The 26,135-nt window shown below is 34.7% G+C and overlaps 1 protein-coding gene across 1 annotated transcript in view; it reads left to right on the top strand.

Annotated features, from left to right (window-relative positions):
• LOC145694596 (multicopper oxidase 3-like) overlaps nt 1-26,135 on the top strand; it is a 110,372-nt gene that overhangs the window by 1,668 nt on the left and 82,569 nt on the right. The window contains exon 2 of the mRNA XM_081770966.1: nt 19,755-19,857. Within this exon, the coding sequence (XP_081627092.1) occupies nt 19,755-19,857 (103 nt within the window). The remainder of the gene's footprint in view (nt 1-19,754; nt 19,858-26,135) is intronic.

The following is a 26,135-nucleotide window of genomic DNA, read 5'->3' as shown; positions in this document are numbered from 1 at the left end:
TGTTAGTGTCATACTAAAGGGTTCGACTAACATAAGTCTCCTGCAGTAGTCAGTGTTTTAGTATGATGCTAATGATGCATAAGGCGGAATGTGTTTCGAACCTGACAAGTTTTATTTATCATTTCACTTTGACGGTAGATCCTAGGGGAGGGGAGGAGAGGAGGGGAAATATAGGAAAACGAATAAAACTTAATAACTCTTGAACCATCCGAGCGATCTCGATCAAACTTTCAACATAGATAAGGTTCGGGGCTAGGATGTTTTCGTCATTTCACTTTAACGGTGGAACTTAGAGGATGGGGAGGGGGAGGCGGAGATATATTTTGAAAAATAAAAATAAAAGTGACTGTCTGTGACTTCATCATGCTTAAACCACCCGACCGATCTTAACCAAATTTTCAACATAGTTGAGGTTCGGACCTGCGGTGGCTTTTAACATATCACTTTTACGGTAGAACTTAGGGGAGGGGAGGGATCTATAAAAATATATAAAACTTAATAACTCGAACTACCCGACCAATCCCGATCAAACTTTCAACAGATAAGGTTTGGGCCTGGAAAGTTTATATATATTTGAACTAGTTGCAAGTTTGATCGGGATTGGTCGGGTAGTTCGAGTTATTAAGTTTTATATATTTTTTAGATCCCTCCCCTCCCCTAAGTTCTATATATATATTCACTTTGATGGTAGAACCTAGGGGAGTGGGAGGGGAGCGGGAGATTTATATATAAAAATAAATAGAACTTAACTCCTGAACCAAACAAACGATCTCGATCAAATTTTCAACATAAATGACGTTTGGGCTTGGGATATTTTTTGTCATTTAACTTTGACGGCGCAACGTATGGGAGGGGGAGGGGAGGTATATGTAAAAAAGTGGAAATGAAAGTGACTGTGTTTGTGACTTCATCACTCTTGTGCCACCCGACCGATCTTGATCAAATTTTGAACATAGATCAGGTTCTGGCCTGGGATGGTATTTGTCTATTCACTTTGACGAGGAACTTAGGAGAGGGGGAGGAAAGAGTTAAAAAATAAATACAACTTAATAACTCTTGAACCAAACGATCAATCTGGATCAAATTTTTAACATAGATGAGATTCGGGCCTCAGATGTTTTTATCATTTCACTTTGACGGTTGTACTTTAGGGAGGGAGGGAGTAGGAGGGGGAGATATATAAAAAATAAATAAAACTTAATAACTCTTGAATCAAACGATCAATCTGGATCAAACTTTTAACATAGATAAGGTTCGGGCCTGAGATGTTTTTTATCATTTCACTTTGACGGTTGTACTTTAGGGAGGGAGGGAGTAGGAGGGGGAGATATATAAAAAATAAATAAAACTTAATAACTCTTGAATCAAACGATCAATCTGGATCAAATTTTTAACATTGATAAGGTTCGGACCTGAGATGTTTTTTATCATTTCACTTTGACGGTTGTACTTTAGGGAGGGAGGGAGTAGGAGGGGGAGATATATAAAAAATAAATAAAACTTAATAACTCTTGAATCAAACGATCAATCTGGATCAAATTTTTAACATTGATAAGGTTCGGACCTGAGATGTTTTTTATCATTTCACTTTGACGGTTGTACTTTAGGGAGGGAGGGAGTAGGAGGGGGAGATATATAAAAATTAAATAAAACTTAATAACTCTTGAATCAAACGATCAATCTGGATCAAATTTTTAACATAGATAAGGTTCGGGCCTGAGATGTTTTGTATCATTTCACTTTGACGGTTGTACTTTAGGGAGGGAGGGAGTAGGAGGGGGAAATATATAAAAAATAAATAAAACTTAATAACTCTTGAATCAAACGATCAATCTGGATCAAATTTTTAACATAGATGAGGTTCGGGCCTGAATTGTTTTTTTATCATTTCACTTTGACGGTTGTACTTTAGGGAGGGAGGGAGTAGGAGGGGGAGATATATAAAAAATAAATAAAACTTAATAACTCTTGAATCAAACGATCAATCTGGATCAAATTTTTAACATAGATGAGGTTCGGGCCTGAGATGTTTTTTATCATTTCACGTTGACGGTTGCACTTTAGGGAGGGAGGGAGTAGGAGGGGGAAATATATAAAAAATAAATAAAACTTAATAACTCTTGAATCAAACGATCAATCTGGATCAAATTTTTAACATATATAAGGTTCGGGCCTGAGATGTTTTTTATCATTTCACTTTGACGGTTGTACTTTAGGGAGGGAGGGAGTAGGAGGGGGAGATATATAAAAAGTAAATAAAACTTAATAACTCTTGAATCAAACGATCAATCTGGATCAAATTTTTAACATAGATAAGGTTCGGGCCTGAGATGTTTTTTATCATTTCACTTTGACGGTTGTACTTTAGGGAGGGAGGGAGTAGGAGGGGGAGATATATAAAAAATAAATAAAACTTAATAACTCTTGAATCAAACGATCAATCTGGATCAAATTTTTAACATAGATAAGGTTCGGGCCTGAATTCTTTTGTATCATTTCACTTTGACGGTTGTACTTTAGGGAGGGAGGGAGTAGGAGGGGGAAATATATAAAACTTAATAACTCTTGAATCAAATGATCAATCTGGATCAAATTTTTAACATAGATAAGGTTCGGGCCTGAGATGTTTTTTATCATTTCACTTTGACGGTTGTACTTTAGGGAGGGAGGGAGTAGGAGGGGGAGATATATAAAAAGTAAATAAAACTTAATAACTCTTGAATCAAACGATCAATCTGGATCAAATTTTTAACATAGATAAGGTTCGGGCCTGAGATGTTTTGTATCATTTCACTTTGACGGTTGTACTTTAGGGAGGGAGGGAGTAGGAGTGGGAGATATATAAAAAATAAATAAAACTTAATAACTCTTGAATCAAACGATCAATCTGGATCAAATTTTTAACATAGATAAGGTTCGGGCCTGAGATGTTTTTTATCATTTCACTTTGACGGTTGTACTTTAGGGAGGGAGGGAGTAGGAGTGGGAGATATATAAAAAATAAATAAAACTTAATAACTCTTGAATCAAACGATCAATCTGGATCAAATTTTTAACATAGATAAGGTTCGGGCCTGAGATGTTTTGTATCATTTCACTTTGACGGTTGTACTTTAGGGAGGGAGGGAGTAGGAGTGGGAGATATATAAAAAATAAATAAAACTTAATAACTCTTGAATCAAACGATCAATCTGGATCAAATTTTTAACATAGATAAGGTTCGGGCCTGAGATGTTTTGTATCATTTCACTTTGACGGTTGTACTTTAGGGAGGGAGGGAGTAGGAGTGGGAGATATATAAAAAATAAATAAAACTTAATAACTCTTGAATCAAACGATCAATCTGGATCAAATTTTTAACATAGATAAGGTTCGGGCCTGAGATGTTTTGTATCATTTCACTTTGACGGTTGTACTTTAGGGAGGGAGGGAGTAGGAGTGGGAGATATATAAAAAATAAATAAAACTTAATAACTTTTGAATCAAACGATCAATCTGGATCAAATTTTTAACATAGATAAGGTTCGGGCCTGAGATGTTTTGTATCATTTCACTTTGACGGTTGTACTTTAGGGAAAGAGGGAGTAGGAGTGGGAGATATATAAAAAATAAATAAAACTTAATAACTCTTGAATCAAACGATCAATCTGGATCAAATTTTTAACATAGATAAGGTTCGGGCCTGAGATGTTTTGTATCATTTCACTTTGACGGTTGTACTTTAGGGAGGGAGGGAGTAGGAGTGGGAGATATATAAAAAATAAATAAAACTTAATAACTCTTGAGTCAAACGATCAATCTGGATCAAATTTTTAACATAGATAAGGTTCGGGCCTGAATTCTTTTGTATCATTTCACTTTGACGGTTGTACTTTAGGGAGGGAGGGAGTAGGAGGGGGAGATATATAAAAAGTAAATAAAACTTAATAACTCTTGAATCAAACGATCAATCTGGATCAAATTTTTAACATAGATAAGGTTCGGGCCTGAGATGTTTTGTATCATTTCACTTTGACGGTTGTACTTTAGGGAGGGAGGGAGTAGGAGTGGGAGATATATAAAAAATAAATAAAACTTAATAACTCTTGAATCAAACGATCAATCTGGATCAAATTTTTAACATAGATAAGGTTCGGGCCTGAGATGTTTTTTATCATTTCACTTTGACGGTTGTACTTTAGGGAGGGAGGGAGTAGGAGTGGGAGATATATAAAAAATAAATAAAACTTAATAACTCTTGAATCAAACGATCAATCTGGATCAAATTTTTAACATAGATAAGGTTCGGGCCTGAGATGTTTTGTATCATTTCACTTTGACGGTTGTACTTTAGGGAGGGAGGGAGTAGGAGTGGGAGATATATAAAAAATAAATAAAACTTAATAACTCTTGAATCAAACGATCAATCTGGATCAAATTTTTAACATAGATAAGGTTCGGGCCTGAGATGTTTTGTATCATTTCACTTTGACGGTTGTACTTTAGGGAGGGAGGGAGTAGGAGTGGGAGATATATAAAAAATAAATAAAACTTAATAACTCTTGAATCAAACGATCAATCTGGATCAAATTTTTAACATAGATAAGGTTCGGGCCTGAGATGTTTTGTATCATTTCACTTTGACGGTTGTACTTTAGGGAGGGAGGGAGTAGGAGTGGGAGATATATAAAAAATAAATAAAACTTAATAACTCTTGAATCAAACGATCAATCTGGATCAAATTTTTAACATAGATAAGGTTCGGGCCTGAGATGTTTTGTATCATTTCACTTTGACGGTTGTACTTTAGGGAGGGAGGGAGTAGGAGTGGGAGATATATAAAAAATAAATAAAACTTAATAACTCTTGAATCAAACGATCAATCTGGATCAAATTTTTAACATAGATAAGGTTCGGGCCTGAGATGTTTTGTATCATTTCACTTTGACGGTTGTACTTTAGGGAGGGAGGGAGTAGGAGTGGGAGATATATAAAAAATAAATAAAACTTAATAACTCTTGAATCAAACGATCAATCTGGATCAAATTTTTAACATAGATAAGGTTCGGGCCTGAGATGTTTTGTATCATTTCACTTTGACGGTTGTACTTTAGGGAGGGAGGGAGTAGGAGTGGGAGATATATAAAAAATAAATAAAACTTAATAACTCTTGAATCAAACGATCAATCTGGATCAAATTTTTAACATAGATAAGGTTCGGGCCTGAGATGTTTTGTATCATTTCACTTTGACGGTTGTACTTTAGGGAGGGAGGGAGTAGGAGTGGGAGATATATAAAAAATAAATAAAACTTAATAACTCTTGAGTCAAACGATCAATCTGGATCAAATTTTTAGCATAGATAAGGTTCGGGCCTGAGATGTTTTGTATCATTTCACTTTGACGGTTGTACTTTAGGGAGGGAGGGAGTAGGAGTGGGAGATATATAAAAAATAAATAAAACTTAATAACTCTTGAATCAAACGATCAATCTGGATCAAATTTTTAACATAGATAAGGTTCGGGCCTGAGATGTTTTGTATCATTTCACTTTGACGGTTGTACTTTAGGGAGGGAGGGAGTAGGAGTGGGAGATATATAAAAAATAAATAAAACTTAATAACTCTTGAGTCAAACGATCAATCTGGATCAAATTTTTAGCATAGATAAGGTTCGGGCCTGAGATGTTTTGTATCATTTCACTTTGACGGTTGTACTTTAGGGAGGGAGGGAGTAGGAGTGGGAGATATATAAAAAATAAATAAAACTTAATAACTCTTGAATCAAACGATCAATCTGGATCAAATTTTTAACATAGATAAGGTTCGGGCCTCAGATGTTTTGTATCATTTCACTTTGACGGTTGTACTTTAGGGAGGGAGGGAGTAGGAGTGGGAGATATATAAAAAATAAATAAAACTTAATAACTCTTGAATCAAACGATCAATCTGGATCAAATTTTTAACATAGATAAGGTTCGGGCCTGAGATGTTTTGTATCATTTCACTTTGACGGTTGTACTTTAGGGAGGGAGGGAGTAGGAGTGGGAGATATATAAAAAATAAATAAAACTTAATAACTCTTGAATCAAACGATCAATCTGGATCAAATTTTTAACATAGATAAGGTTCGGGCCTGAATTCTTTTGTATCATTTCACTTTGACGGTTGTACTTTAGGGAGGGAGGGAGTAGGAGGGGGAAATATATAAAACTTAATAACTCTTGAATCAAATGATCAATCTGGATCAAATTTTTAACATAGATAAGGTTCGGGCCTGAGATGTTTTTTATCATTTCACTTTGACGGTTGTACTTTAGGGAGGGAGGGAGTAGGAGGGGGAGATATATAAAAAGTAAATAAAACTTAATAACTCTTGAATCAAACGATCAATCTGGATCAAATTTTTAACATAGATAAGGTTCGGGCCTGAGATGTTTTGTATCATTTCACTTTGACGGTTGTACTTTAGGGAGGGAGGGAGTAGGAGTGGGAGATATATAAAAAATAAATAAAACTTAATAACTCTTGAATCAAACGATCAATCTGGATCAAATTTTTAACATAGATAAGGTTCGGGCCTGAGATGTTTTTTATCATTTCACTTTGACGGTTGTACTTTAGGGAGGGAGGGAGTAGGAGGGGGAAATATATAAAACTTAATAACTCTTGAATCAAATGATCAATCTGGATCAAATTTTTAACATAGATAAGGTTCGGGCCTGAGATGTTTTTTATCATTTCACTTTGACGGTTGTACTTTAGGGAGGGAGGGAGTAGGAGGGGGAGATATATAAAAAGTAAATAAAACTTAATAACTCTTGAATCAAACGATCAATCTGGATCAAATTTTTAACATAGATAAGGTTCGGGCCTGAGATGTTTTTTATCATTTCACTTTGACGGTTGTACTTTAGGGAGGGAGGGAGTAGGAGTGGGAGATATATAAAAAATAAATAAAACTTAATAACTCTTGAATCAAACGATCAATCTGGATCAAATTTTTAACATAGATAAGGTTCGGGCCTGAGATGTTTTGTATCATTTCACTTTGACGGTTGTACTTTAGGGAGGGAGGGAGTAGGAGTGGGAGATATATAAAAAATAAATAAAACTTAATAACTCTTGAATCAAACGATCAATCTGGATCAAATTTTTAACATAGATAAGGTTCGGGCCTGAGATGTTTTGTATCATTTCACTTTGACGGTTGTACTTTAGGGAGGGAGGGAGTAGGAGTGGGAGATATATAAAAAATAAATAAAACTTAATAACTCTTGAATCAAACGATCAATCTGGATCAAATTTTTAACATAGATAAGGTTCGGGCCTGAGATGTTTTTTATCATTTCACTTTGACGGTTGTACTTTAGGGAGGGAGGGAGTAGGAGGGGGAAATATATAAAACTTAATAACTCTTGAATCAAATGATCAATCTGGATCAAATTTTTAACATAGATAAGGTTCGGGCCTGAGATGTTTTTTATCATTTCACTTTGACGGTTGTACTTTAGGGAGGGAGGGAGTAGGAGGGGGAGATATATAAAAAGTAAATAAAACTTAATAACTCTTGAATCAAACGATCAATCTGGATCAAATTTTTAACATAGATAAGGTTCGGGCCTGAGATGTTTTGTATCATTTCACTTTGACGGTTGTACTTTAGGGAGGGAGGGAGTAGGAGTGGGAGATATATAAAAAATAAATAAAACTTAATAACTCTTGAATCAAACGATCAATCTGGATCAAATTTTTAACATAGATAAGGTTCGGGCCTGAGATGTTTTTTATCATTTCACTTTGACGGTTGTACTTTAGGGAGGGAGGGAGTAGGAGTGGGAGATATATAAAAAATAAATAAAACTTAATAACTCTTGAATCAAACGATCAATCTGGATCAAATTTTTAACATAGATAAGGTTCGGGCCTGAGATGTTTTGTATCATTTCACTTTGACGGTTGTACTTTAGGGAGGGAGGGAGTAGGAGTGGGAGATATATAAAAAATAAATAAAACTTAATAACTCTTGAATCAAACGATCAATCTGGATCAAATTTTTAACATAGATAAGGTTCGGGCCTGAGATGTTTTGTATCATTTCACTTTGACGGTTGTACTTTAGGGAGGGAGGGAGTAGGAGTGGGAGATATATAAAAAATAAATAAAACTTAATAACTCTTGAATCAAACGATCAATCTGGATCAAATTTTTAACATAGATAAGGTTCGGGCCTGAGATGTTTTGTATCATTTCACTTTGACGGTTGTACTTTAGGGAGGGAGGGAGTAGGAGTGGGAGATATATAAAAAATAAATAAAACTTAATAACTCTTGAATCAAACGATCAATCTGGATCAAATTTTTAACATAGATAAGGTTCGGGCCTGAGATGTTTTGTATCATTTCACTTTGACGGTTGTACTTTAGGGAGGGAGGGAGTAGGAGTGGGAGATATATAAAAAATAAATAAAACTTAATAACTCTTGAATCAAACGATCAATCTGGATCAAATTTTTAACATAGATAAGGTTCGGGCCTGAGATGTTTTGTATCATTTCACTTTGACGGTTGTACTTTAGGGAGGGAGGGAGTAGGAGTGGGAGATATATAAAAAATAAATAAAACTTAATAACTCTTGAATCAAACGATCAATCTGGATCAAATTTTTAACATAGATAAGGTTCGGGCCTGAGATGTTTTGTATCATTTCACTTTGACGGTTGTACTTTAGGGAGGGAGGGAGTAGGAGTGGGAGATATATAAAAAATAAATAAAACTTAATAACTCTTGAGTCAAACGATCAATCTGGATCAAATTTTTAGCATAGATAAGGTTCGGGCCTGAGATGTTTTGTATCATTTCACTTTGACGGTTGTACTTTAGGGAGGGAGGGAGTAGGAGTGGGAGATATATAAAAAATAAATAAAACTTAATAACTCTTGAATCAAACGATCAATCTGGATCAAATTTTTAACATAGATAAGGTTCGGGCCTCAGATGTTTTGTATCATTTCACTTTGACGGTTGTACTTTAGGGAGGGAGGGAGTAGGAGTGGGAGATATATAAAAAATAAATAAAACTTAATAACTCTTGAATCAAACGATCAATCTGGATCAAATTTTTAACATAGATAAGGTTCGGGCCTGAGATGTTTTGTATCATTTCACTTTGACGGTTGTACTTTAGGGAGGGAGGGAGTAGGAGTGGGAGATATATAAAAAATAAATAAAACTTAATAACTCTTGAATCAAACGATCAATCTGGATCAAATTTTTAACATAGATAAGGTTCGGGCCTGAATTCTTTTTTATCATTTCACTTTGACGGTTGTACTTTAGGGAGGGAGGGAGTAGGAGGGGGAAATATATAAAACTTAATAACTCTTGAATCAAATGATCAATCTGGATCAAATTTTTAACATAGATAAGGTTCGGGCCTGAGATGTTTTTTATCATTTCACTTTGACGGTTGTACTTTAGGGAGGGAGGGAGTAGGAGGGGGAGATATATAAAAAGTAAATAAAACTTAATAACTCTTGAATCAAACGATCAATCTGGATCAAATTTTTAACATAGATAAGGTTCGGGCCTGAGATGTTTTGTATCATTTCACTTTGACGGTTGTACTTTAGGGAGGGAGGGAGTAGGAGTGGGAGATATATAAAAAATAAATAAAACTTAATAACTCTTGAATCAAACGATCAATCTGGATCAAATTTTTAACATAGATAAGGTTCGGGCCTGAGATGTTTTTTATCATTTCACTTTGACGGTTGTACTTTAGGGAGGGAGGGAGTAGGAGGGGGAAATATATAAAACTTAATAACTCTTGAATCAAATGATCAATCTGGATCAAATTTTTAACATAGATAAGGTTCGGGCCTGAGATGTTTTTTATCATTTCACTTTGACGGTTGTACTTTAGGGAGGGAGGGAGTAGGAGGGGGAGATATATAAAAAATAAATAAATCTTAATAACTCTTGAATCAAACGATCAATCTGGATCAAACTTTTAACATAGATAAGGTTCGGGCCTGAATTGTTTTGTATCATTTCACTTTGACGGTTGTACTTTAGGGAGGGAGGGAGTAGGAGGGGGAGATATATAAAAAATAAATAAAACTTAATAACTCTTGAATCAAACGATCAATCTGGATCAAATTTTTAACATAGATAAGGTTCGGGCCTGAGTGTTTTTTTATCATTTCACTTTGACGGTTGTACTTTAGGGAGGGAGGGAGTAGGAGTGGGAGATATATAAAAAATAAATAAAACTTAATAACTCTTGATTCAAACGATCAATCTGGATCAAATTTTTAACATAGATAAGGTTCGGGCCTGAATTGTTTTTTATCATTTCACTTTGACGGTTGTACTTAAGGGTGGGAGGGAGTAGGAGGGGGAGATATATAAAAAATAAATAAAACTTAATAATTTTTGAACCACCGGACGATCTCGATCAAATTTACAATCTGGATGAAGTTTAAACCTGAGATTGTTTTTGTCATATCACTTTCACGGTGTAACTTAAAGGTGGGGGAGGGGAGAGACATTTCAAAATGAACAGTGTCGAAAATGGCCGATATTAGTATCGAATCCATAGTTTACGGGGTCGCTAAGATGAACAGTGACACCTCTGATGCCGTTTATATCCAGATTCAGCCCTGCAACTTGGAGGAGTGGGGTATATATATATATATATATATATATATATATATATATATATATATATATATATATATATATATATATATATATAAATTATCGAAATGACCAATATCAGTGTCGAATTCATAGTTTTCGGGGTATCTGAGATGAACATTTCCGATGTCATGCCTTGCAACATGGGGAGGGGAGCGGATATATAAAAATCATCGAAAGTCACCGATATCAAAGCGCACTTTACTAATAGTATAAAGTGACTAACTAACGGAACATATTACCATTTATTCTTAATTTAAATAAGCGAAGCGGGTAATTTATGCTAGTATACTCTAAAAATAAGTCTTACCAGCTTCTCTGAGACTGGTAATGTGTGATAATCCCTATGTACTTTAACTGGATCTGGATACATTATTTAATTGGAAGATGTAGTTAAGGATGAAACAGTGGTAGCTGCTCTCTTGAAAATGACCTTTAGCAGTTTTGATAAGTTCAGTAAATTTTTCTGCCTTCAACTCTTCAGCAAATTTCGTGCACGACAGATCGATATCAAAGCGAATTATAAGCTCTGCTTTTAAGCATGTTCATTGACAAACGATTCCTTTCGTCACTCCAAAATAATCTGAATAGTACAGAGAATTGGACTAGCAAGAGGAAAAAATACCGGAAACTTAACGTCCGGTTTTAAGGTCATACTGGACACCGTACAAGGAGGTTAAAAACCGAGCTTTCCGGTAAAACACCAGACGGTTGGCAACCCAAATAGCAATATCTGGTATCATAGATCATAAGAGGAGAACTTGGCCTAACGAAACTTCATTTTTATATTTTTGTCAACAATCTTTATGCAAATTTAGTGAATGTTCGTGGTATTATTATTATTATTATTATTATTATTATTATTATTATTATTATTATTATTATTATTATTTAAATTAGAAAATTAACATATTTCATTTTTAATATTCGTGGATGGAGTAGAGCAGCGTTTCCCATCCTTTTTCTACTTGCGGCACACTATAGGTGTAACTTGAATTCTCGCGGCACACCCATAGGTAAATTATTATGCTTATTTTTCATTCTAATTTTAAAATAGAAAACAATTGCAATGAAATATAGGACTCGAGTTTTTAAAAATCCACTTTCTCTTTCGAAAACTGTATCTAACCTTTAACTAAAAGGAAAGATCACTAAATAACGAATAAATAAACAAATCTCCTATACTTTTAAAACACAATTGTAGGTAATTTGTATGCATATTTGCTTTGTTGAATTTAGTGAATGATATGTTAAAATTTCAAGTTACGAAATAGTCTGCAACAATAAAGAAGCAATAATGGTCATGACAATGATAAATACGTTTCCCAACATTAAAAATGTACAGAAAAGTAACACAGTATGAAACTTAAAATTGTAGATTTATAGTAGAGGTTCATAGTAATGTGAAATACAAATATACATTTTCCCCTATGCCTTGCAATTTGACTCCTATAGAATTAATAATTTGTTTTGATTTCCTCGCGGCACACCAGCGGCCCATTCGCGGCACACCGGTTGGGAAACGCTGGAGTAGAGTCTAACGAGACTATGTGAGACGTGATCTACAACTTAACGTGGAATAAGAACCCTAATAGATCCCGTCTGTAATCTAATCTTATTAAATAAACGCTTAAAATAAACTGACAACCGTTTCGAAATCTTTTGCCATAGACCAGAAATTTGAGTGCTCATAATTGTTGGGCACCCATACGAAAGGTCTTGAAACAAAAATATTAATCTTACTTAATATAATAGCGTTTTGCAATTACTATCTAACTAATGTTGTCTACAGTAAGGAAATATCTTTAAACGTAGGAACATTTACACATCTTTGCTAACCGTGTGGACGTAGGAGCAAATTTCGTAGGAATCGTTGGATTTAAAAAAAAAAAAAAAAGAAAGAAAGAAAACTCAATGAGTGAAAGTGAATCGCAATAAACCGCCATAGTGGTAATATTCATTGAGCACTGTCACTGTGCTTTACACTATCCTGACAAAATATAATTTTATCCTGAGTTACCAACCATGGCTTCGATCATTCAGATTCTAACTTCCTAAAAGAAGAGAGAAAAGTACCGTGGAATTTGAGTTGACGATAATGAATTTTCTCTATGTTGGATGTCACTAAAATACAGAAGAAAAACAAAATGGACTCGCAATTTCTTAATTCACTTTTAGTCATAACTCCCTGCCTGAAAGTATGTACAAGAAAGAGACCGTAGAACTTTTGACATAACGGATCAACATATAAGTACTATGAAGATTCGCTTGTTCTTTACGAGATTCGAACTCAGTGGTACTGGAAAAAAGCTATTTGTGAAAAAAAAGCCTGTCTTTCAACGTTTTCAGAAAATCATAATAAACAGAAAATGACATAAGCATCCATAAGGGATTTTTGGTGGTTAAAAATACTACATATTACGTAACTTTATGCATTAAAGGTGACATTTGTAATGCATGTTCGTGTAATTTCTTAATATTTCCGGTACGAACTTTTCGGCAAAAAAATAGGAGTTTTTAAATTTTATTCCAAGGACTTAACCAAATATTCTTGGCAACACTATCTATTTGATTTTCTGATTTTTTTTGTTTTTTGGTGAAATGAAATCTTTCAGTTTTACGTCCCACGATTGTGCCAGCTAGGTTAAAGGAGACGGTGATGATGAGAAATGAAAGAAATGATGGAATGAAGAAAGTGGGAGGAAACGGGAGAACCCCGAAAAAAACCCACGAGCATGGTGTTTATCCACCACAAAGTACACACGGCGCGAGCTGGGATCAAACTAGGGACCCCAAGCACCGGAGGAAAACGCTCTACCACTGAGCCACCACTCTTTCGTATGTGTGTGTGTGTCAGCTTAGAAGTCATACACGAACACCCTCCCCTCGTATCCGAGGATGCTTACCATCCAGCCCTACTAATTGAATATAAATATATTAGCTTTAGAAATGCTAAGTGTACAACGAAAAGTGAGGTAAGAGATTATAATTTTTTTAAAGCTGACTTTGATAAAATATGCCACGAAATATCACAAACAAATTGGGAACCTATCACAGATAGTTTGACTGTGGACGGCTCTGTAGATTCTTTCTATAATATACTCTATTCTATTTTTGACCGGTGCATCCCGAGAAAAAGAGCTAAATTCAATTATCCCATTTGGTTTTCAAGTGACATAATTAGATTAATTACGAGCAAATCATATCACCATAAGAAATGGAAGCAGGGTTCTTGGGACGCACTGTATCACTACAATAAATTTAAAGAATTGAGAGCTCTTTCGAAAAAAGAAATTTCCAAGGCATACAATGCATACTTAAACAACTGTGAGGCCTATATTGTAAGTAATCCTAAGATTTTCTGGACGTATGTTAAGAATAAAAAGAGTAATTCGGGAAGTAACTTGTTTCATTATAATGAGCAAACTTTGAGTGACGATGCTGCTATTGCAAATGCATTTATGGCAAATTTTCAAGTGACATACAATAAATCAAGTTTTAATCTTATTCCTATGGAGCAATACAATAATTCGGAAATTCTGGATAAATTAAATATTAACTTTATAGACATCGAAGATGCTGAGAATGCTACTAAAAAACGTAACCACGGTCATCTTGTGGGCCGGATAAAATACCACCGTATATCATTAAAGGCTGCTCAGAAATACTGAAACATCCCCTACAGGTTATTTTTAACAAGTCAATAGCTTCTACGTTTCCTATGAAATGGAAGATTGGTGACGTCTGTTCCATTCCCAAAACAGGTTGTCCTACTGACCAAATAAAAAATTATCGACCGGTAACACTGCTATCTGCCCCATCTAAGGTATTTGAAATTGTTATATATGAAAAAATTTACTCACATGTACGGTCAGTAATATCTCCTTTTCAACATGGTTTCATACCAAAGAGGTCAACTGTAACTAATCTCTCAGAACTTATACATTTTATAGCTAATCAAGTTGATAAAAAGGAACAAGTAGATATGATTTATACAGATTTCTCCAAGGTGTTCGAGAATTAATCATGATATACTTCTAAGCAAACTTGTGACATTCAATTTTTCACAAAACCTTCAACAATTTATAGCGTCCTATCTTGGCCAACGCAAACATCGCGTTCGATACAAAAATATTTTAACTGAGGAATATGTCGTAGACTCTGGTGTGCCTCAGGGATCGAACTTAGGACCTCTATTATTTATATTATTTGTTAATGATTTACCACCTGTAATAACATCTTCCACAAACCAGAGATGGAGTGGGTCAGTGAGTCGGTGGGTCAAGTTTTCTGAGTGGGTCGTGGGTCAACAGCATGTGACCCACTGCGACCCACCACCCACCGTGACCCACTGCGACCCACCACCCACCATGACCCACTGCGACCCACCACCCACCGTGACACACTGCGACCCACCACCCACCATCACCCACTGCGACCCACCGACCCTCTCTGCTCACTGCATTGTAGACAGTATCTTCTGAAGACTGGTAATTTGTCTTCGTTTTACTTTCAAGACCTTCATTTCCCTTCCTTTTCCACTTGTTTCTGTCTACTTACCTGAGGTGAGTATATCTAACCAAGTGAAAAAGGAACTTCAGGACTTTTGGATATTGATATTTTTAATTGTAATAATAGCAATAGGACTTCTATTACTACTTGACTTTCGAGATCTGTGAGTGTTTAGAGGAGCTAACTACTGGAAAAAATACATTTTTGAATACTGTAATATATAAACTATTATATAAAAAATTGAATGTAACTATGTGTGCCTGATCATCACGGTCAAAGTCAAATGAAATTACGAGGGCCGCGGTGGCTCAGTGGTAGAGCGTTCACCTCTGGTGCTTGGGGTCCTGGGTTCGATCCCAGTCCCCGCCAAGTGAACTTTGTGGTGGACAAACACCGTGTGCGTGGGTTTTCTCGGGGTTCTCCCGTTTCCTCCCACTTTCTTCATTCCACCATTTCATTCATTTCTCATAATCACTGTCTCCTTTAGCCTAACCGGCATATCCGTGGGACGTAAAACTCAATGATTTCATTTCATTTCATTTCAAATGAAATTACTTTTGGTATATAGTTAGGCCTTAATCAAAACTGGTATGTTATATTGCTTTTATTATAATGCATAATATCCTAAGGAGATAGAGAGGATTCGAATTTTTGCGAAAAAAAAAATGAGTATCTCGCAAGTCTTAGTTAAACTTACGGAGCTGAAATTCAGTGTATTAACTCTTTATTGAAAATAAACAGAATGTGTCCTAGCATTTTTTTAAATTCTCCTTTATGTGTGTGGGGGTATGCACTTTCTATATATGGAAAATTGGTAGTGAGTTGGTTTATAAAAATGATCGAAAACGATCGATGTTATTTAAGAAAAAAAATCAGAAACAAAAAAATACAGTGCTTGGTTTCATATATCCATTGCTTTCTACTATAATAATTGCTGAAGCTTATGTTTATTATATAGAGCGCTTACAGCACAGGGCAATCAACCCAAAAAATTGACTACAATAGGCATAAAATTTGTACTGTAAGCTTAATTACACGGAAATTTTAAGTTTGGATTGTACGCATAATTATATGGAAAATTTTACACTTTTTTTCCCTTTTACGTTGGTCTACTTCCCTTGATTTGGAACTTTCAAATTTCATTCTTTTTTCCACTGAAAAGTATTGATAATTCAACAAGAAAATAATTATACTATGATAATTTAATTTAAATTCATCGTAATTTGTCACATGGCAAACAGCAGTGTGGTAATTGAAGGGGAAGAAGGAGGGAAATTCCCATTCACCTCTAAACACTCCAGGAACCTCGTTCCCTTTCGCTTTCTAGACGGGGGAGGGAACTTGGTAATGGCATCAAACCTTGATCTGTGATTGCGAAAATAAATTTATAAACAAATAAGAAATCATCAGTTTATCAGGTTGTAATTGATAATTTATTCACAAGATTCCCTATCGAAGGTGTGGTAGATGAAGTTTCTGTTCTCCATGGGTCGACGTTGCCAACTGACATGGTCGATATGGAAAGGATGTTGTATGGTGATAGAAAGATTATACTTCTTGCTGAGTATTTCAAAACTGACCAAGAAAAATCGTTATCAGTCTAACAAGCAGATTGTCGATGAGGAGTTGCAGAAATCGGGTAGAAGTATTATCAATTTCCACGACAGAATGCGAACGGGGATTTCCCCTTATGAATTTACAGATGACTGATATTAGAAATAGACTAAGTGCTCAAACATTGTCTAACTTGTTGTTCATCAATGTTAATGGCCCACCGCTAGACAAGCTCAAAGTACACGAGCTAGTTATTTCTTGGCTGAAGGATGGACATCATTCCGCTGCGGATGATTTACCACGAAAAAGTTACCAACAGGAAATAAACCCGATTTCAGATTTGTTTTAAGGTGGAAAATTACGAATTATGGAAAATGTATACTTGTATTACTAATTCAACTTTGTACCTAATTTTTAGTAAGTCTCTTCTATGCTTTAGGCAAACTACTTTGAATAAATATTCATAATAAGTGCAATTATGCATATTTGTAACTTAAATTTAACGTGGTGTTTTAGTGATTAAACAAATTACAATTATGAGCATACTTTATGGAGATGCTCTCACATAGAGTACCCGAGCACCTTTATAAACTATGAAAAACTGATTTTTCAAGTTTTTTTTTTTTTTTTTTTGTGAGAAAAATACTGTGAACTGAGAAAACAAAACCTTTTCCATATTACACAGGGTTATTTTCCTGCGAATAGAAGTTTCTTTTGGAATGCGTTCAGAAATTAACACTTGCAAGAATACTCTCTTAGTACAAGTATATTTTAGGCACACACTAATTTCCCCGTTCAGAGTTGATGATGGATTTTGGTTAGTTAGAATAGGTCACAGTGGATGAGAGTGGGTCACCGTAGGTGGTGGGTCACGGTGGGTCAGAGTGGGTCACCGTGGGTGGTGGGTCATGGTGGGTCAGAGTGGGTCACGGTGGGTGGTGGGTCAGTGGGTCATGGGTCAAGTTTTCATTGACCCACGCCAACTCTGCCACAAACTATTGTTTGCTGACGATTTAAAAATATATCGTAGTATCTCCACGGAATTAGATGCTATTTCTTTGCAAAGCGACATAAATTCTATTTTCCAATGGTGTGAATCAAACAAATTGCTGTTAAATATTAAAAAATGTAAAGTAGTATCATACACCAGAAAAATGAACTATGTGCGCAATGTATATACTATTAATCAAACACCAATTGAGAGAGTGGATTATATAACTGATCTTGGAGTCACTCTGCAGTCAAACCTATCATTCGATATTCATGTCAACTGAGTAGTTGGTGAAGCCTTTAGGAACTTTGGCTTTGTGATGAGATTGGGAAGTGATTTTTCTAACACCAATGTCCTCAAAACACTATACATTGCCTATGTAAGGTCTAAAGTGGAATATGCAGTGATAATATGGGGTTCTGATAGTAAGAAATATACAAATAAAATCGAAAATATTCAAAATAAATTTGTGCGCTTTTTAACATATAAAGAAACAGGGATATATCCGAACTTTGAGAAGTATGAAGATCTTCGAACCAAATATTCATTACAATCACTTAAAAGCAGGAGGACTCACTTTATTTTATCTTTCTTACATAAAATAATTCATAGTACAGTAGATTCAGAATATTTATTATCAGAAATCAAACTTCACGTCCCACATAGAGCAACCAGACCCCATAATAGCATATTCCATCTCTCAGCGCAAAGGACTAATTCATTGGATGTATCGCCTGTCAGAAAAATGTGTTTATTGTATAATAAGATGTCAGAAAAGCACCCAGAGATAGACATTTTTAGCTATAGACAGAATTTTACTCTAAATAAATAAGGTGTAGATCATGTTATATGTATGTTAAAGTATTTTGTTATCGTATTATTTTGTTATCATATGTGTATTTTAAATTATATTATCATGTTGGAAAACTGTAATTAGGCATCCGCCTGTTGTTTTCTGAAATAAATAAATAAGTAATAAATAAATCCAGAACATCGTAAAAAAATGTGTTTGAGCAAGCATGGACGGATTTAGGGGTTTTCTGCTGTTGGGGCGGCTCCTACAGGGGTTTGAAATATCCATCATTCGAGTTGGGAGTCAGGAAGTTTTCCTCAGGAAATTGTTAATATAAGAATTCGGTTTTTGAGAATTTGCGCGTATAATTCTCTATAATACAACATAAGGGGATATTTTTTCTATTTCTTTCAAAAAGTTATTGGCGATAGATCAAAGTCCCCTCCGTAACTGAAGAGAAGCTCCCCAATAGTTTTCAGTCATTGTGTAAATAGAAATGCAATGTTTTAGGCAATATGCCCTCACTGTATTTCAACATTTAGATAGCCGGTATGTCGAATCAAAATCGTAATAAAACATACCACCTTGTTTTCTTTCCACTTAGAACACTGATCGTTACGTTTATTAGAAGATGATAACATGATGTAAATACTAAGTTCAGACGACAACAAAGTGCACTTATTTTTGTCAACATTTTCAATTGTTTTTTTCAAAATTAACAAATATACTCACTCAGAAACTATTTGATAAACGTAGAAGATTGGTATATTGAAGAAAGTAAGTGATATACAATAGTTTCATTTTCATATTTCATGAGTTTTTTTCTTCTTTTAATTTTGTAATTACTATAACGTGGGAAATTCAGAGTAAAATGGGAATTTCTACCTTTCGAGGTGGGATTTTATAACCGAGGTGGGATTTCAGGTTGGCATCATTGATCCAGGTGTCTTAGCTAGGATGCAGTATACACTCATGCAAAAATTTCCATATGTAAACAAAACTTACTGACTTGGCGTATGAGATCCGGGTTCAATTCCCGGTGGGATCTCATATGGTTCGGATTCCACGTTAATCAATAGGTCCACGTCTCATGTAGCCTCGCTACTGAACGGGACGTTAAACTCTAAATCGACTCAACTCAAAACTTACTGAACATTAAATCTTTGAGACATCGTCATTGCGAAATGTATACAACATTCATTTTAATGTATCTTTTTCTGTTATAGGTAATGAAGCGTCACATCCGTGTGTAAGGGAGTGTGTGGAGGGCGAAGCACCTAGAGAATGTTCATATGACTTCACGTTGGAACTGTACCAGACAATGAGCAGGTGATTTATAATCTTTCACTAACAAGAACCAACATTAAAAGTTTCTAGCTGGGGCCGCTGGCGGGGGCTCTGCAATTCACCTCCCTTGGAAGTGAGATAGTGTGACAGGGATTGCTCTTGCATGATGGTCTTTGCACCTGCCAAGTCCCACGGACTAAAGCTCAGAAACGTTATTCTTCCCGTGCGAAGGACAGACACATGTGAAGATCATTATGAAACATGAGACGTATTCCTCAAAATCAAAATATTTTCATCGTTTATCGCACTCTATTATGACGAATAATTTTCATTTAGAACTTTCTGAATTATAATTGTGGCCTTCTCGTCCTTTATTTGATATTTCTTTCATGTTAAGGACAGTTTACATCTTATGCAACCTACAGAGCTCATACAATTTGGACTAAACTTGGCAGACAATTTTTCTGTGAAAACCTTGTAACGCCCCGCTTGTATAGCGTTACAGTATTTGTTTATTTTCGTTCTAGAAATAATTAATTTGTTTTGTTTCATTTTCGTTCAAGTATTAATTTTGTAATCATTTTAAATAGTTTAATTTTCTCTGCGATCAGCGATTTATTTAATGAGCACAAATTGATACTACAGAAAAGAAGAAGAAGAAGTTTATTTTATTACATTTAATTAAAAATTTCGATTATCGGATGTTAGTGGATTGAATAAGAAAGAGTTTCCAGATTACTGTTTAGCAAGAAAAGTTTGATGAATTTTAATATATAAAATAAACAGAAACAAGACATAGTTAATCTTCAAAACTAAAAAAATAAAATAATTATTTACAAAACCTATAGTAAAGCCAAGTTTAGACCTAGTACTTTTAAAAAGTGCATAATAAGTGTGGAAAACAAACAGGTAAATCTTAAACTTTAAATAGACAAATTTTTTGAATATTTGTGTTGAAAGTCGTGAATAGAAAATAATGATGCAGCAGTAATAACATTATATGGGAAGGTCCATTCTTCCCATAATATAATGCCACTAATTATGAATGTCGTGAAGATCTAAGACATATTACTGCCTCCTAAATTCTAGTTAAAATGACTTCAGAATTTCGGTAATCTCACAGATCTTTTCTGGATGCCGCATGGTTAGTAAGTATTGAGTGATTGAATGAGATGGTTATTTATGAACACCTTAACCAATACTTTTGTATATTGATAGCTTGATGAATCCCATAACTGCATATTATTGTAGCATACCTTCATTTTAAGAAATATAATACAATGCTGTTGACATCCCTCCTATTCCATATCAAAATTGTAATTTCAATAAATATGTATATTATGAAGAATATGTTAGCTTGCGATTGCAGCTAAGAATTATGGAGATTACGTGGCGATTATAAATAATATTTAAGTGTGGTGCCACAATGTTGATATACTGTATCGTGGTTAAAACGAGTACTATATTAATAACATATTTGGAACATGTTGGATGGAGAGGAATCAGCTGCAATTCGTTCGGAATCTGTAAAGAAAATTAAAATACATTATTTAGCATGTTTTAAAAGAATCAATATACAAACAATAAAAGAAAACTAAGTATGTTACTATATTCAGTACTGATTTATAGAGGTTATCAAGCATATCTTCCTTTTTGCTGAAACCTAACCTAACTTCCAAAGAAAACTTCGAACTCTACTTACTAACTAAACTACTTTTTAAAATACAGTCCATCACAATAATTTGTATCAACTAAGTAACAGTATTACAATATAAATAAATACAAAACCCTAACTTCTGGAAAAGGAAAATAACGTAACCTAAACCTATTCTAAAGTTACTATTACTACTACTACTATCATCGAAAATTCTATGATTAAACTAACTTAATCTAATAAATATTTTCTGCTAAAACTGTTTAAGAAAATACTTACCTGTCTTGAATACCTTGGAATACGTACCTAAAACTGATGGACCGCTGTACTGGAATCCTGCCTTGCATATCTTCTATAGAGCTGTAAATAAAAGGAATGTATATGATTAATTTGTTGTATCACTGCACTATTTCCAAATTGTGTTCTTTTTTTAAAAAAAATATATATTCAGATATAATAAACTAACAACATTTAATTTCTTGTTAAAGAGTAAATTATTTATGTCAATTACTGAGGTAAATCATAGACTATAAGCTACATATATTATGATAAATGGCTACTTACCGGAACAACTTTTGACGTTTCCTTTACGTAAGGGTCGACATCAAAAGAACCTGCTGTTATTATCGTTTTCGCGAACGTCATCGCGAATGGCGACACTGGGCCTTACTTTGTTTCAGTTTTCCAATAGGCATTCTAGCATGGAGCTGACATCGTAATTATTAATCTTTGAACAAATTAAATATCGGCTGTACCTTGAAGCACAGGTGCAGTTACAGAAAATGGCGACAACCAGCACTACGGATTTATTGATGTCGTCTAAACTTTCGTAATAAAGACGTCAATAGCTTATTACAGGATTTAAACAATGTCACAATCCATTCGTAGAAAAGAAGGAAAAATGGAAAACAGTTATAAGTGAAATATTAACTTGGATAATTTCGTCTGGTAAGAGAAGCGAATTCTAAATCATATTTGTTGAAAGGAACATTTGAGATTATAACTAGATTATTTGTTTGTCTATATGTGAAATGATACAATATTTTCCTTAATCTTTTATGTGTTGTGTAACAATATGAAAGTAAATAAAGTGGCAAATGGGAGATGGTGGAACTTCCCTGTAATAATGAAAATATTGAAATGTTGAAGAAAGATAATAAAGTTATTGTCTATATGTGCTGTCGAAAGACAGATTTTGCGGGTGAAAAGGGTGCCCGAAAAAGGACACTACGCACCGCGAAGGCTATTGAGTGTGCAAGATGCAAGAACTCTTTTCATCTAAAGTGTTTACAAATGCCTGAAGAAAAATATGAGAAATTGATGGACACAAACGTCAAATGGACTTGTGATGAATGTGAATTTCTTGAAGATAAGAATGAAGAATCTGTAGAAACTTTAATGGAGTCATCTGAAGAAGAAAATGATGAAACACGAGTAAAGAAGCCTGAAGAAGAGAAGAAAGGCGAGAAAGAGAGTGAAGAAAAGGAGAAAGAAAGTGAAGTTGTGACAGTTGAAGATGAAAATGAAAGAATTGCTGAACCGAAGAAAGTAGGAAGTGGAGACGCTAAAAAGAAAGATGAACAGAAGGCAAGTGGAAAAAGTTATGAAAAAGGAATGGTCCTAAAAATGACGGAAGCCTTACAGACGGAACAGCAAACACAACCTGAAGAACCTTTGTTACTCGATGACATGACTCCCAAGGATATAATGCTCATGATGATGAAACAAATGAGTATGTATCAGGAGCAGATGACAAGAAATATAAAAGAACTAAGAACAGATATGAGCGCCTTTCGTGAGGAAATGCGAGAAGACAAGAAAGCCATGATGGAAGCTCTCAATGCTGATATAAAGGAATTGAAGCTAAGAGAAGAGACTACAGAAAGAAAACTGATCGAAGTAGAAACTATCGTCGGCAACTTAAAAGAAATCCAAGCAAAGACTGAAACTGATGTAGAAGATGTTAAAACGAAACAAAACAACCATGATCAGAAGTTAGACGACCACGATAAGAAGATTCATGATTTGGCAGACACTACAGTGAATTAGCTGACCACGTCAATAGGAGAATTCATTCATTGGAAATGGAAGTTAACAATCTGAAGCTGAACAGTGATGACAAAAGAAACAGAGTCGAGGATGAAGATATTGTAGAAGTTGTTCCGAATATTCCCACAGTTTTAGGTTCGGAAACTGTTACAAGTACAACAGTAACCACTGTTTCCAGCAGTTTAAGAAATGTTGGAGGATCTAACAATATTTTCATACATCCACCTGTTACTACGACTACTTATGGAATGCAACTTCCACCATGTAATTTAACAAGTCCATCTCCAACTCCTGGTTATACCACGATACACAATCCTATTACTGTATCGAAATGTATATTGGAAGAACCGTTGTCTCAGCGGGAGGAAGCTAGCGAAGAAATCAAACCAGAAGTGACGTCGAGTACAGTTGGAAATATCATCAAATTTAGAGATCTACGAGACTTCCCAAAATTCAGTGGACAGTTCAATGGACACGCGAAGAACTTCCTCGAGGAACTTACTCAGACATTGGAATTATTTAAATTAACAGACAAAGAGAAACTAGTGATCGCCCAAAGGTGTCTCACCAGAGGAGCAGGAGCCTGGTTTCGGAGTGTTCAAAAGGGTATACATACATATGAGGATTTCGTAAGAAGTTTTAAAAGACATTATCTATCAGCGAGGTTGGAGCGAGCTCACAAGCGACAATTACAATATATGAGATATGATCGTACTAAATATGCAACTCTCTCTGATTTTGTGTGGGATCTCGTTGAGAAGTACCAAAGTATCTCGACGAATGTAGATGAAGATGAACTTATGGACCTAATACTAACAAGCATACCATCTGAGGATGCTAAAATACTAAGATCAACCCCGAGCAAAAATGTGGATGATTTGCTTCTACGCCTTGCAGAAATACAAGATTACAGCAGTAACATATTTCAACAGAATAAATTTGATTCTCGAGAAGGAAGGAAGATATTCCCTAGACCGAGAGTTAACTTCGTGAAAAGACTCAAGATAGACTCATCTTCGCAAACTGATACTTCGAACAATCAGGATACGACTGTGCTATCACAAAGTACCGATATCGCTAAACCCAAACAGAGATTCGACAATCAACCTTCGTATAAGAGAATTTATCAACCAGGAACTAGACGTCGAAGATGGGACTACAATTGGATGAATTATGCACAACAGACGCCTCCATGGTTACAAAATTATTCTATGCCACCGCTATGGTTCAGAGGTAGAGGACCAAGAAATAGAATAAATGGTAACACGTCTATTGCAGCGCAGGAGGTGATGAGTAAACCATCAACTTCGAACTTAACTAACACCCAACATAATGAAGAAGGTAGAATGCCGACTCTCCAAAATGGACCCGAGTCGAACAACTAATCATGCAGGTTGAAAATGGTATGTCGGGCCATATATAGTCCACAAGATATAAAGAAATTGTGCTATAATAACTTTAAAAGAGGACTTAAACCTTCGAAAATTTTACTTATCATAAAATTTTCTTTTATACGGAGGGGAAAACTGTAACGCCCCGCTTGTATAGCGTTACAGTATTTGTTTATTTTCGTTCTAGAAATAATTAATTTGTTTTGTTTCATTTTCGTTCAAGTATTAATTTTGTAATCATTTTAAATAGTTTAATTTTCTCTGCGATCAGCGATTTATTTAATGAGCACAAATTGATACTACAGAAAAGAAGAAGAAGAAGTTTATTTTATTACATTTAATTAAAAATTTCGATTATCGGATGTTAGTGGATTGAATAAGAAAGAGTTTCCAGATTACTGTTTAGCAAGAAAAGTTTGATGAATTTTAATATATAAAATAAACAGAAACAAGACATAGTTAATCTTCAAAACTAAAAAAATAAAATAATTATTTACAAAACCTATAGTAAAGCCAAGTTTAGACCTAGTACTTTTAAAAAGTGCATAATAAGTGTGGAAAACAAACAGGTAAATCTTAAACTTTAAATAGACAAATTTTTTGAATATTTGTGTTGAAAGTCGTGAATAGAAAATAATAATGCAGCAGTAATAACATTATATGGGAAGGTCCATTCTTCCCATAATATAATGCCACTAATTATGAATGTCGTGAAGATCTAAGACATATTACTGCCTCCTAAATTCTAGTTAAAATGACTTCAGAATTTCGGTAATCTCACAGATCTTTTCTGGATGCCGCATGGTTAGTAAGTATTGAGTGATTGAATGAGATGGTTATTTATGAACACCTTAACCAATACTTTTGTATATTGATAGCTTGATGAATCCCATAACTGCATATTATTGTAGCATACCTTCATTTTAAGAAATATAATACAATGCTGTTGACATCCCTCCTATTCCATATCAAAATTGTAATTTCAATAAATATGTATATTATGAAGAATATGTTAGCTTGCGATTGCAGCTAAGAATTATGGAGATTACGTGGCGATTATAAATAATATTTAAGTGTGGTGCCACAATGTTGATATACTGTATCGTGGTTAAAACGAGTACTATATTAATAACATATTTGGAACATGTTGGATGGAGAGGAATCAGCTGCAATTCGTTCGGAATCTGTAAAGAAAATTAAAATACATTATTTAGCATGTTTTAAAA

The sequence above is a fragment of the Thermobia domestica genome, chromosome 9 (assembly GCF_964235325.1).
Source record: "Thermobia domestica chromosome 9, izTheDome1.hap1.1, whole genome shotgun sequence".
Classification (NCBI taxonomy): Eukaryota; Metazoa; Arthropoda; class Insecta; order Zygentoma; family Lepismatidae; genus Thermobia; species Thermobia domestica.
Note: the sequence above shows the minus strand (reverse complement) of the source record. Positions and strands in the feature narration are given on the sequence as shown.